This window comes from Bos indicus x Bos taurus, chromosome X (assembly GCF_003369695.1).
Source record: "Bos indicus x Bos taurus breed Angus x Brahman F1 hybrid chromosome X, Bos_hybrid_MaternalHap_v2.0, whole genome shotgun sequence".
NCBI lineage: Eukaryota > Metazoa > Chordata > Mammalia > Artiodactyla > Bovidae > Bos > Bos indicus x Bos taurus.
In genome coordinates this window covers 37654594-37668417 of record NC_040105.1, presented here as the reverse complement: position 1 = coordinate 37668417, position 13824 = coordinate 37654594, and the positions used below count along the sequence as shown (strand labels likewise).

General features: G+C 39.3%; 1 protein-coding gene across 2 annotated transcripts in view; it reads left to right on the top strand.

Moving 5' to 3' along the window:
* Positions 1-13824, top strand: part of SRPX (sushi repeat containing protein X-linked) — a 141833-nt gene that overhangs the window by 49230 nt on the left and 78779 nt on the right. Inside the window, exon 2 of one of the 2 annotated variants that reach the window (XM_027534257.1) lies at positions 10500-10559. The exons of the other annotated variant lie outside the window; for it this stretch is intronic. Within the exon in view, the coding sequence (XP_027390058.1) occupies positions 10500-10559 (60 nt within the window). The remainder of the gene's footprint in view (positions 1-10499; positions 10560-13824) is intronic. 2 annotated transcript variants of the gene reach the window in all.

The following is a 13824-nucleotide window of genomic DNA, read 5'->3' as shown; positions in this document are numbered from 1 at the left end:
ATCCAGCAGATGTTGGCAATTTGATCTCTGGTTCCTCTGCCTTTTCTAAAACCAGCTTGAACATCTGGAAGTTCATGGTTCACGTGAACACTGATTATGACCCATTAAATTGAGTCAAAAGTTTGAAACATGCTACTCTAGTTGATTGTTGCTACATGTGAGGGGTTTGGGATAGTGATGGAGAGGGGAAAAGGGGATGTGGTGAAGTGAATGTCTGAGATGGACCATGGACTTGTCCCATCTGAATATTTTGGCAAACATTTTCCTCCAGGACAAATACTAGTAATAAACATTGCATCCAACTTATTCCCCATGATTAGCAAAAAGTTTATTTAGATTGATCTTTCTGGCTCTCCTTGTTCCGCTCAGAACAAGCATCTTCTCTGTGTACTTCCCCCACCCCCTTTTCTTACCATTGGGCTTCAAAATATTTTTTATTTGACTGTGCTGGGTCTTTGTTGTGGCATGTGGAATCTTTAGTTGTGGCGTGTGGGATCTAGTTCCCTGACCAGGGATCAAACCTACGCCCCCTGCACTGTGAGAGTGGAGTTTTAGCCACTGGACCACCAGGGAAGTCCCACCCTTGGGCTTTTGTCTCTTGGTCTGCTCCTGATTTAGAAGTGTAAACTTCCAAGAAAGAGTTTCTCATTTACAGTGTCTGGCCCCTCTGTGTACTTGCTCCTATGTTTTGGAGTTGAATGATCTTGAAAAGCTAAATTTTCTCCTCTGCTCCCTTCCTTCAAAAATACACATTTATACACAACTCCTGGACATCTCTCCCCTGTCTTGAGACTTTGCCAGGACATAACAGAGCAAGTCTTCCTACCAGTCAGGCATGAAACTCACACCTGGGCTTCTTCAATCAATGGTCCCCGATATATTAGGACTTTCTGGGTAAGAAGCTCTTGGAAATTACCCATGTAGGAGAGAAGAGTTACCAGTCTACCCTCTGTCCACTCTTCTTCAGGTCTACTAAAATGTTTGAGCACTTGTATGTGTCAATAAGAGCCACAGAATGCGAGAGACTCAGGAATAATACTTCACAGAAGTAAAAAGAACTTTCTGTAGACCCCCATTTTGTAAGGATCTTTAGGACATGGAGATGCATAGAGAACCACAGGGGTTTTCCTGCCTCGAAGGCTAAACTATGGTAATATCTTGAAACTGAGAGTCACTTTTTCCTAAAGCAGATTTTATCATCTGATCATACGAATTCATAAACTAAACTTGACAGCAGTTTATTTTACTAGAGAGGATTGAGTATGTGACTTTTCCTGGTATTATTAAATTGAATGTATATATACATATATTGTTTCTAAATCATAAATCATTCAAGATGGTTTAGACATAGGAATTTAAAAACAAAACTTTGGTGGCATTAGGATTCCTAACTATGCTTAATGCTTTAAAAAAAAATTATTGAAAAACATACCAGCCCAGATATGTTTGTCTTTTTTTTTTTTTTACCAGAAGCTCATTTACATGCATAGCAGCTCAAGGGGTGTGTGTGTGTGTGTGTGTGTGTGTGTGTTTGTGTGTGTGTGTGTGTGTGTTACTCAGTTGTGTCCAAATCTTTGTGACCGCATGGACTGTAGCCTGCCGGGCTCTTTTTGTCCATGGAATTCTCCAGGCAAGAATACTGGAGTGGGTTGCCATTCTTTTCTCCAGGGGATCTTCCCGACCAAGGAATCGAACCCAAGTCTCCTGCATTGCAGGTGGATTCTTTACCATCTGAGCTACCAGGGAAGCCCAGCAACTTAAGGTAGTAAAAGCCTAAAATAATATGTACTAAATCAAATAGAAAATGTGATTATGAACCATCAAATGAGGAGTTTGTAAAACAAACCAAGAATAATTGTTTGTTTGAGGCCAATTGCAGTATTTGAGTTTTAGGGAGATTCAGCTGCTATCTTACCTTGGTTCCCTAGAAGCAGAGCCTGTGACTTGCAGGGGGACTGCTCTCAGAGAAAAGCTGTCAGTGAGGAGGGGAAGGGAAAAAGACCCAATCAGGATACAGTCTCAGGTAAAATCTAGCACCACAAAGTGCTCAGGAGCATAAATCCTGCAGGTTTGTACTTCCACCACCACCCCCACCCCGCCTTTTTTTTGTTTTTAAACCAAATACTGCTTATATCAGAATTTGTATAGATTGCAATTTGGTCATGGCTTAGCTGGCTCAAGTTTTCTCAAGAGGTTCCAATCAAGTTGTTGCTTTGGCCTGAGGTTTCATCTGAAGGCTCGATGTGTGTGTGTTTCATCTGAAGGCTCGGTGTGTGTGTGTGTGTGTGTGTGTGTGTGTGTGTGTGTGTGTGTGTGTGTGTGTGTGTGTAGATCTTCCAACCTTATTCACATGACTATTGGCAGGCTTTGGTTCCTCACCACATGGGCTTCCTCACCACATGGGCTTCCTCATAGGACTCCATCATGACTCGGCAGCCAGCATACTCTGGGATGAATGACCCAAGAAATAACTGAGAGCATGTCCAAATGGAAACCACAGTCTTTTTATAAGTCCACCTCAGAAGAGATATGACATCCCTTCTGCCATATTCTTTTCATTAGAAGCAAAGTCAATAATTCCATTCCACATTTTAAAGGAGGGAGTTATACAAAGGAGTGAGTTCCTGGAGATAAGGGATCACTTGGAGGTTGCATGTCACAGTCTACCCTCTGGCACCCAATGATCCATGTCCTTGCCACATGTAAAATATACTCACCCCCTCCCAAGGTCCCTAAAAGTCTTATTCCATCGCAGCATCAGCTCAAAACCTTATTAAATGTACTAAAAGTTAGCAACTTCTCCCCAGAAAGTATATTCATGTACCAGACAGTATGTCCAATTACAAGAGGTTCACGGACTCCCGCAAAGCCCTTCCACTGATCCTCTAGGAGGCCAGGGCCTCAGATAAGAATCTCTACTGCAAACTGAATTTGATTTTCCCATTGACTTTCAGCCTACACTTGATGATGAAATTTATATTTACTATTAAATATGATGACTTCTGATAATAAAATTATATTTAGAATAAAGATGATGAGAAAACAAAAAGTTCTGACAAAACATTAAGAATGTATAGCTGTCTTCAAAAGAAGTTAAAAAAATAAACCCAACCCTTTGAACTAAAACTTTAACACAGAACCAGCAAATCTGTCAACTTGCATCATGTATCACAGTCAATAAAGGAATATGGTTTAGCAGATTGGCCACTTCTTCCATTGGTCTTGAATGCTCCCTGTATTCCCCACTGTCACAGTGAAAAAAAATTTTGGGGCGATGAGCACTCTAGTAGCCTTTTAAATCTAAATTCCTGGTGTAATTCTAATACGTATGATAGATATTTCTTAAAAATGAGTTTGTTGACTCAATGATATTAACTACCTAACAGGCCAGGAAGACCCTTCTTTGAACTTCATAAAAAAGGAGTGACTACTTCTTTGCAAATCTGTTAATTTAGATGAAGTTTCTGCAAGGACAGCAGAATTATAAATGGAATTGGCTCCAGGTATGGCTAAGGGACAGAATTGGACATGGCACCGAGCACCGAGTTTCTGATTTCTGAGCCAGTGTAGAATTTGTATTTGTGTGGAAGAAGCACTGAAGCATTTTTTCCAAAGAGTGGTCATGTGAACCATATGAGGACTTATTAATAGTTGCCATAATAAAACCTCAATTAACCAGAATTCTAAAGGGAACAGCCTTTTGTAAATAAAGAACAGTTTGCTAGGAAACCTCCCTCTCTCCCTGCCAACCTCTCTCTCTCTCTCTCTATTCCTTTCTATTTTAACCCTGTGGAAAATCTTTTTCTAATATGTGTGAATCTCCTTTGCTATTTTAGTAAGCTTTAGTGAGTACCATCTTCTGAACATAATTAGTCAGGGGGCTTCCCTGATAGCTCAGTTGGTAAAGAATCTGCCTGCAATGCAGGAGACCCTGGTTCGATTCCTGGGTCAGGAAGATCCACTGGAGAAGGCATAGGCTACCCACTCCAGTATTCTTGGGCTTCCCTTGTGGCTCAGCTGGTAAAGAATCCACCTGCAATGTGGGAGACCTGGGTTTGATCCCTGGGTTGGGAAGATCCTCTGGAGAAGGGAAAGGCTACCCACTCCAATATTCTGGCCTGGAGAATTCCATGGACTATATATAGTCCATGGGGTCACAAAGAGTTGGATACAACTAAGTGACTTTCACTTTCACTTTGATCTTACTATATCCTTTATGACAACCATTTTGTAGACTGGTCATCATTTTTTATAGAAGTTGATATATGAGTTTAGGCTGAATATAAACTGGGAATTTGGGGGAATATCCATTTATTTTGTTTTCTCTGATCTCTTATCAATAATAGGCAGTAAATTCCCTGTTCATTTGTGAATCAGTTTGAATGCATTCAGCTTGCAAGTAACAAACAATGCTATTCATAGCAGTTTAAATTGAAAGGGCATTTAGTATTGACCTAGCAAAAAGTAGGGAATGGCAACCTACTCCAGTATTCTTGTTTAGAAAATCTCATGCACAGAGGAGCCTGGCATGCTACAGTCCATGGGATTGCAAAGAGTCGGATTCAACTGAGCGACTAAACAACAACAGACGTGAAGTATAGAGGTAAGATGTCTAGGGTTGATTTAGTAGGCCAATATAGTCATCACAGACCCCATATTCTTTTTATCCTTCCACTGTACCATCTTCAGCTGAAAATCTTAAGTCCTGAGACATCTTATCTCATGGTTACAAAGTGGCTGCTATAGCTTTAGGTATTTATCCTTACACAGTCGCTCCCAAAGAAGGAAAAGAGAAACGAGGGCAAAATTATCTTCTCTCTGTGGCTTCTTTCCTTTATCAGGGAGAAAGTCTTTCCCATAAACCTTGTTCTCCTTAAGCAGACTTCTTTGTGGTTGTCATCTGCCAATGCCAGCTTTCTTGCCTATCTCTGCAACATTTATTGGCAAAGAGGAATTTCTGACTTACAGTCATCATGGCTCAAGGTAGAAAGAGATTAATTAGTGGGTTGTAATCTAAATGGGGCTTCCCAGGTGGCACTGTAGTAAAGAATTTGCCTGCCAGTGCAGGGGACACAGGAGAAGCAAGTTTTATCCCTGGGTCGGGAAGATCCCCTGGAGGAGGACATGGCAACCCACTATAGTATTCTTGCCTGGGAAATCCCATGGACAGAGACGCCTGGCGAGCTACAGTCCATGGGGTCACAAAGAGTTGGACAGGACTGAGCATGTATGCACAGTCTAAATGGAGGTGGATGTACCATTATAAGTGAGTTACTAATCAAAGTAATCTCTGCCAGGATTCTGAATTGACATCTTCTGAACTGTCTGCCTTGCGGTCTCTAAGTAAAATCAGTAGTGAGAATGCCTGGTTTCAGGTTTGAGTACCTATCCAAAGAAACCAATGAACAGAAGAGCTGCTTTACTGTGCCCGGGAGACTGCTTTCTTGTGGGTGATGATGCAAACCATCCTTATATCTCCTTTTAGCTCATTATAAAGACTTGTCTCATGGTGTAACCTAGAGGGCTCCTTTCTCTAGGCAAACATCTACCACTTTTCAAATGACACCAGAGTTGAGCTTGTCATCTTAAGTTGAATGTGTGGTTTAACAATGCATGTGGTTTATCCCTGACACCCCTGGAGGCAGGGTCAAGGCTCCCTGTGGGAGTTATGTGTGCAGGTGAAGGCAAATGGAGAAAACTTATATATGGAGTTATCATATATATACATGCATATATGTATTTACAAATTTTACATAATGATATGCTCAATGAAGAAAACATGAAAGGAAAAAAAAAGAATGGAAATTTTCACTCTAATTCTGCTGCTCCAACATGGAGGTTTATGGTGTATTCTTTCAGCCCCCTTTCCCATTTCTTTCTTTTCTCCCTCCTTTTCTCTCTCCCTCTCTTCCTTTTAAAACATGGCAAATATTTCAAATATAAGCAAAGTATTCACAATCTATATTCAACTGATGTTAATATTTTCCCACATTTACTTCAGATATTTTATAAGAACTGAGACATCAGTGGCTCCTCGTGTATGCATTTGGCTTTCTTCTCCTTCCTCCCTGCCCTGAGGAAGCCATTAATATAAAGTTGATGTATATCTTTCCAATCCATTTTAGCGCATATCTCTAGAAAACATATTGTATTATATTCTGCATTTAAAAATTTTGTATACTTAATCTCATGCTGTATTTATCATACAACTTGCTTTTTTTTAAAACCATACATTGTTTTGAGATTTCATCTTGTTTTGTGTGGATCAAGTTCACTCATTTGAACTTTTACAGCTTCTTATCGTATGAATAATACACCTCCATCTATTTCTAGGAATGGTTGTATACATCTGTTTTTACTAATGGCAATGCTGCAGGGAACCTTCTAGCACATGGCTACTCCTGCCTTATGCCAAAATTCCTGAGGCGTATGTCTAGAAATGGAAGGGCTGATTTGAAGGATAGTTTCAAATGAAGTGCAAAGTTTTTCCAGCCTACTTGTACAATTGTATTTCTACCAATGGAACTTGCGAGTGTCTGTTTCATGACAGCCTTGACAGTTAAATTGTTGCCAATCTCCTGAGTATAAATTGGTATCTTGATATATATTATCCTGAATACCAGTGAGCTTGAAGATTTTTTTATATTAACATTCTAATGGTATTTGCTTCAAATTCAGTTCATTTTTTTTTCTACAAAACTTCTAATCATTTTTGTCATTTTTTCCCATTGGACTATCTTCTTTATATATCCTGAATAATAATTCTGCATTATATACATTCTGAATATTTTTTCCCAGACTGGGTCTTGTCTTTAAACTTTATGTGTCTTTTATTGCATAGGAGTTTTATATTTTTGTGTAGTGAAATGTAGCCATATTTTTCTTTATGGGTTATGGTCTGTGAGTTTTGTTTGATAGCTTTCCCTACCTCATGTTTATGCAGATATTTCTCATTTTCCTCAAAATTTTGGCTTTCCAATTTAGGTCTATAAACTGTTTGGAAATTATTTTTTGGTTTGGCGTAAGATAGGATTCTTAGTTTTTATTTTTCTTTGTATATGATTTATAGCCAATTAATCTCAGCATATTTATTGACCTTTCCCCCCACTGATTAGTAATCCCACTTTATCATATTACAAATTTGACATATATATGTGTCATATAACAAATTTAACATATGTATGTGACATATAGAATACATGACATATTCTATATGATATATATAGAATATATAATGTCATTATATATATATATAATATATACATATGTGTATGCTAAGTCACCTCAGTTGTGTCTGAGTCTGTGCAACCCTAAGGACTGTAGTCCACCAGGCTCCTCTGTCCATAGGGATTCTCCAGGCAAGAATGCTGGACTGGGTTGCTCTGCCCTCCTCCAGGGGATTTTCCTGACCACAGATCAAACCTGCACATCTTACATCTCCTGCACTGGCAGGCAGGTTCTTTACCACTAGCGCCACCTGGAAAGACATATATATGTGTGTGTGTGTGTGTGTGTGTATTCAGTTTCATACTTCATCCTGTATATAGTTTGCAGTATCTGCTTTCCTGCTGAGTTATATTTCACACATATTTTCCAGACTTGATTAGTGGCTATAAAATAGTTTGTTGATATAAGATAATTTGCTCATGCCCTATTGTTAGGTGTTTAACTTTTCACTATATTAAACAACATGTGATGACTCTGTCTTAGAGTACTGCTGTCCTGGCAAAGTGGAGCTGTGCACCCTAGGTGCCCTATCTCTCCAGTAGGTCTCAGTCTGGTCCCATCTCTATGGAGGGTCCCTTCTTTGAGTTAACACATCTCCAGTTGATTCTCTGCGAGTGTTCTTGTGATGGTCACAGACATGCATTGATCCGATGTGCCTTCAAAAGGACTGATTGTCTCAGCTGGGGGTAATGCTGTTCTCAGACACCTGTCAGCTTTCTGTCCCTTAAGAGCTTGCCTCAGCCGTTGGGAGTGCTTCACCCAAGTTCATGTCCTCAAGGTGGGCCATATCCAATGGCTGATGGAAATAGGGATAAAAGGGTACAGCCATTTTAGTCCAACATCAGAAGCTGTCAGGCTTCCCCAGTGGCTCAGTGGTAAAGAAACCGCCTGCAATGTGGGAGCCACAGGAGACGTGGGTACGATCCCTGGGTTGGGGAGATTCCCTAGAGGAGGGCACGGCAACCCACTCCAGTATTCTTGCCTGAAGAATCCCATGGACAGAGGAACCTGAAGGGCTACAGTCCATGGGGTCACAAAGAGTTGGACACAGCTGAAGCGACTTAGCACGCATGCATGCACAGAAGCTGTCACTGGGCTGCCTTTAAAGCTTGACTTCTCCCTCTCTCCAAACATACTTCCTTCTTATCCCTTTCAGAGGTGTGGATCCCTAATAAACACTGCATGTACTAAACTCCATCTTGTAAGGTATTATACCTCCCAAAGAGCCCAACCTGTGGCAGTTGTCTTTTCTGCTTAGAGCCAAGAATCAGTGCAGATCCTCTTACTGCCTAGATAGATTATATGGAGGCCAGGGTGACTTGGAAAGAGGGAACTGCTCTTAATATGAGACATCTCTCGCAACGCTGAGAAATGTGCCATATGGAGTTGGAGAATTCACCAGTTCTGGAAGACTTCCAGTTCAACTCTGATTCTGGGGGAAGGGAGCACAGTAGGAGGGGAGGGACAGTAAGTTCTTAAAAGCTTCTGATCCGTTCAAAACATATTTTGGAAACTACACTTCTTTGCATTAAGTGAATAATAAATAAAATTTATTTTCCATTATGAAAGTAACATATGTTTATAATGGAACATTTAGAAGAGAAGAAAGAAGAGCATCCAGTCATCAAAGACTCTTTTCCATGCATTGTTTGTTTTGAATTTGTTTTACATTATTATAAATCATACCATTTATATAATTTTGTTACAGCACATTTTTCACTTAATATTACAACCTAAGCCTTTTCTATTTTATTTAACCCATTATAAACATCATAATGACTACATTATATTATATCCAGTAAATGTACTTTGGTTTATTTAACTTTAATATTGACTGTTTGGTCAGTTTATAGTCTTTTTCTATTTTAAATGATGTTGCAAAGAAATCTTTGTAAATTCTTTTAATTTTTTAAAATTGGAGTGTAGTTGATTTACAGTGTTGTGTTAGTTTCAGGTGTACAACAAATGCAAATTCTTTTTCTATATTTAATATTATTTCTTTGGGATAGATTCCCAGAAGGGGAATCACTGAATCAAGGGATTTGAATATAGGCTTCTCATTCATTGCTAGATTGCTTTCCTGAAGAGTTTTGTGTTCATTTTTTGATACAGAATAAGGACCAGTTGATGTAATTTTATACCTGTCTGGGTGGTCAGAGACCAGGTAAAGAAACCTGAAGCAGAACTGGGCTTCTCTCATTGGGAAAGTCCTTTCCAAATGGACATGGTCTGGCCTTCATCACTTTTAATTTCCACTCACCATCTCTCATCCAGGATACAAGTAGAGCAGGACCATTATTCGATTCTCTTTTCCTCTTTGGAGCTTTGAATAAACTTATAAAAGAGAATGTTCTTACCTGTGATGGTTGCAGTCCCTGCTGGTAAATGTGTGATCAAGATGTTGCTAATTCAACAGTCAGTGATCAGAAGAGAAAGACGAGAGGGAGAGATCTCTAAATTGAAGATTATTGCTTTGAAGTTTGGGGCCTGGTGCTGCTCTAAAGGTTAAGAATCACCATTCACTGAAATTCAACAGTTAACATTTGAAAAATGATTCAGTTCCAACTTCCAAGTGAGTTTAAATTTTTAAATTAAACACAGACTTTCTCTCTGAGGTTGTGGTTTTCAAGGGTAGCAGGATTCATCAAGAAATTTGATTTTAGCCATGCCTGGGTGAGAGATTTTGAACAAACATCCATGTCATCAATTTCAGCCCTCATTTCCTACAGATACTAAGGCAGCTTTGAACTTTTGTCATCAAGACATTTGATTTGCCTCCTTATCCTCCACCCAAGTTTGTTTCACAAGATGGACTTATTTTCAGATTATTTTTATAAAGAAAATAAAAATAACACCCAGTTCTTTTAATAAACACCCAGTTCCACCAGGTTTTCTTTGACTGCTGGAGAAACTCTGGGCTGTGCCTGAGTCACACACATTTTACTGTGTCTCTGCTGGCATGAGATTCATATTCATTGGCGTCTTTTCAGAGTGAAGTTGACTTGCTCTCAATCCCGAGTCCAGAATTCCAGTGGACACATGGTGATTCCCAAACCATTGCAGGCTCCTTTTGACAGGCTCTGGCAATCTCAGTCCAGCTGGGTTCACTCTGAGCGGTCCCCTGTCCCTTTGTGAATGGCCACAGAAGCTTTCACTCTTGCTCTGCGTTCTAATAGCCCCTCTTGCATGGACTGTGCCAAAGCAGTGCTTCAAAATATTCGTCCATATCGTGTGGCTTTTCTTGCTGCAGTTTCTGTTCTTTTTTATTGTAGGATCTGGAGATTCACCGCTAGAAGATGATGAAGTCGTGTATTCAGACGCTAAATATAAAGGTGAATGCTTTGCTTATGTGCTAATGAAGACCTGCTGATGCCAGGAGAACTTTCCCTCTTGCCCTGCAGAACCGATTATAATAAAGTGACCAGACAACACATTTTCACTTGTAATTGCCTGTCCAGAAAAGAAAATGTTTAAAAAGTAACATGCATATGCTCCCATTTGAAAGAAAATACAGAAAAAAACAAATGAAAGAAAACTAAAAGCATTTGAAAATCTCTGAAGTGCTGCCCTTCAGCACCCCAGTGGTCATTTTATTCTCATCAATTTCTTTACTATCCTTACTTCTGCAAAGCCAAGCTCTAGCTGATGAAAGTGAAAATCAAGCCATGAGTTCTACCTAATTCATACATTACAGCCAGACTTATCCTGAGTAAACCTTCCAAGGTCAAATCTGGACCCAGTGCTGCTAATGTACTGAGATGAATGGAGAATGAGAAAACTTGATTTTCATAAGCTCGTTTCATTGTGCTCTTCCTGAGTGTGGCTTGGCTCCTGAAATGATGAGTTAAGTGTGTTGACCAATGAAACTTTAATGATAAAGAATTCCATCTCTACACATTTTCAGCAATCTACCCATTCCAGCAGGTATAAAAAGCCTAATCAAGAACCTTCTATGCAGGCTCAGGTAAGTATGTCCATAAATATTTCCTACCAGTGAGTTGTTTCTCTGAAACTTGAGTCCTGAGAAAAGTGAAGGTAAATTTAGATTATTCCTTGCTGAATCCAGTTCCTTTTACATTTGAGAAATAATTTGAATAAAATTGCTTAATAAAGTTCCATCATGGCTTTTTGTCCAGGAAATTTGTCTATATTTTGGCAAGAGCACTCCCCTGATCTGTCATGATGTATCTAACTTATAGGAAGATCAGGGTAGTACTGGCCATTCTTTGGTTGGAGAAAGTCCTTCAGTTGTTTTCTACACAAGTGAACAACCTTTCTAATATAATGACTGGTACCTATGTCCAGGTGTGTTTCCTACTGTATTCCATGTTTGCTTATGACCTGTGAGTACAAATACTTATTCCTATCCATAGCTCCTGTATTATTGCCTCAGGAATTAACCAATCAAAGCACAGACTTGTTAATGAGTTGTTTGGAGTAAGGTGGTTTTCCTATTCATAACACTTAATTGATTGAGAGTTTTTTAAAAAATCTTCCTAAAACACATGCGTGCCCATGTGACCCTTCACATGTACAAGAGCCATTGTGTAGTGCCCTTGGATCATTGTTCCCAGTCTTCATCCTCCCTTCACAGCATTGGATGTATGGAAGGTAGACCAGATGGCCAAAATATGTGCCTGCCCTAGAATTCACCTCAAATGTTTAAGAATATATACTTCTTAGGGAATTGTTTTCATTGTCAGTTATTTTTAAATTCTAAAACTTAGAGGCAAACCATTATTCACCAGGGGGTTAGTTGTAGATCCTCAGGCCCCTACACAGTGTCTGGCACAGAGTATGTACTCAGTGTTTTGGAATTAAATTTATGATATAAATCATAATGTATAAAAGAAAGAAGATATGAAATGTAACCAACACTTAATGTGGCAAGCCTTGCTTTTGATTCTTTTACTTGGAATACCATTCTGTCTTCACACTAATGGAGGGGAGGGGGAAGACATGTAGAGATATGATATTGTTGCTTATTTACAGATGAAGAAAACACAGATTAGAGAGGGGAGGTGACTTGCCCAGACTCACACAGTTAGCAAAGATTATGTTTGGGTCTAAACTCCAGATGTTTTAGCTCAACATCCAGAGTTTACTAGTGGTTCGTCAGTCTGCTACATGATACTGCTTACCCCCAGGAACTCCACAATGGCCCAGGGAGATGAGAAAGCTTTCCAGAAGAATCAATTTTAGGTCTCTTCCTAAATAAACTGTCTTAATTGAAGCAGCATAAGAGCGTCCTTTCTGTAAATCTCTATTTTAAACATTTTGCTAATTCACTTTTTTAAACATTTATTTTAAAAATTATTTTTAAAAATTAATTTTTATTGGAGCACAGTTAATTTATGAAGTTGATTTGTTTTCCACTGTACAGCAAAGTGAATCATTTAATACACACGTACTTCATGGTATTTGCATGCACTTCAAATTCAAGTCACTCAGTGACTTTTTCATTACTGTCGCTGCAGGGCTGTTAAAATGTCAAAATACCTTCCAAAGATTTGTCTTGGGAAGTAATCCAAAAGAAAATCGTTTTGAAAAAAAAAATAAAAACAAGATTCTTTCCCCCACATGTTGAGAACAGCACAGCTTTTGGATAGGTAGCCAGCACTGTTTTTTAGCTGTGTGAAGGCTCAGAATATCTTAAATAAAAAAAAGAAAACTGCTAATGGCCTGGTTGTACTGAAATATGTGAATTTGTGATACATGTATATGCCCATCATTCTGTAATGTACCTGCTAGCCTTAAACATTTGTCCTGGGCACAGTTGTGGAAAAGACAACCGCAATATGTGTGCTAAGCATTGTGGATCTGCTGCCTGACATTAATTTACTCTAAGACCCTGTACTTCCTAACCTCACATCAAAGTCCAAAGGCTGGAGGATGTGAGTGTTTTCAACATTTGAGTGAATAATGAGTAGAGAATTGGATGCCCTTCCAGGTTGTAAATCTGTGGAATTATGATTGGGACCCATAATGTAAAAAGGATTTGCCTTTAGCTGGAAGGATTATGAGAGACTACACAAAGTTATCAGTCAGAAGGAGTAAGGAGGTAGGCGTGGGTGTGAGATGGGTAGGAGGGCAGAGAGGCATAATTTGAATTTGAATCTGAATCATACGACTGCAAAGCTAGATGGGACTTTTTTTGGACATTTTCAAACTGGTATAAAATTTGATCAGAATAAAAATAAACATTGTATTGGGTTGCCCAAAAAGTTCATTCAAGTTTTTCTGTACCATCTTAGAGAAAAACCCAAATGAACATTTTGTCCAATGCAATAGATGGGACTTCTAAAATAATTTCATCTGATTCCTTACTTGTGTAGGTTAGGAACCTGAGTCCCTGAAAAGTGTTTTGAATTACTAGGAGATGATCGAGTTAGATAATATGAGCCCAGTCCTCTTGACTTTGCCCAGTATCTAACATACGCTACTGCTGCTGCTGCTGCTAAGTCACTTCAGTCGTGTCCGACTCTGTGTGACCCCATAGACGGCAGCCCACCAGGCTCCCTCGTCCCTGGGATTCTCCAGGCAAAAACACTGGAGTGGGTTGCCATTTCCTTCTCCAATGCATGAAAGTGAAAAGTG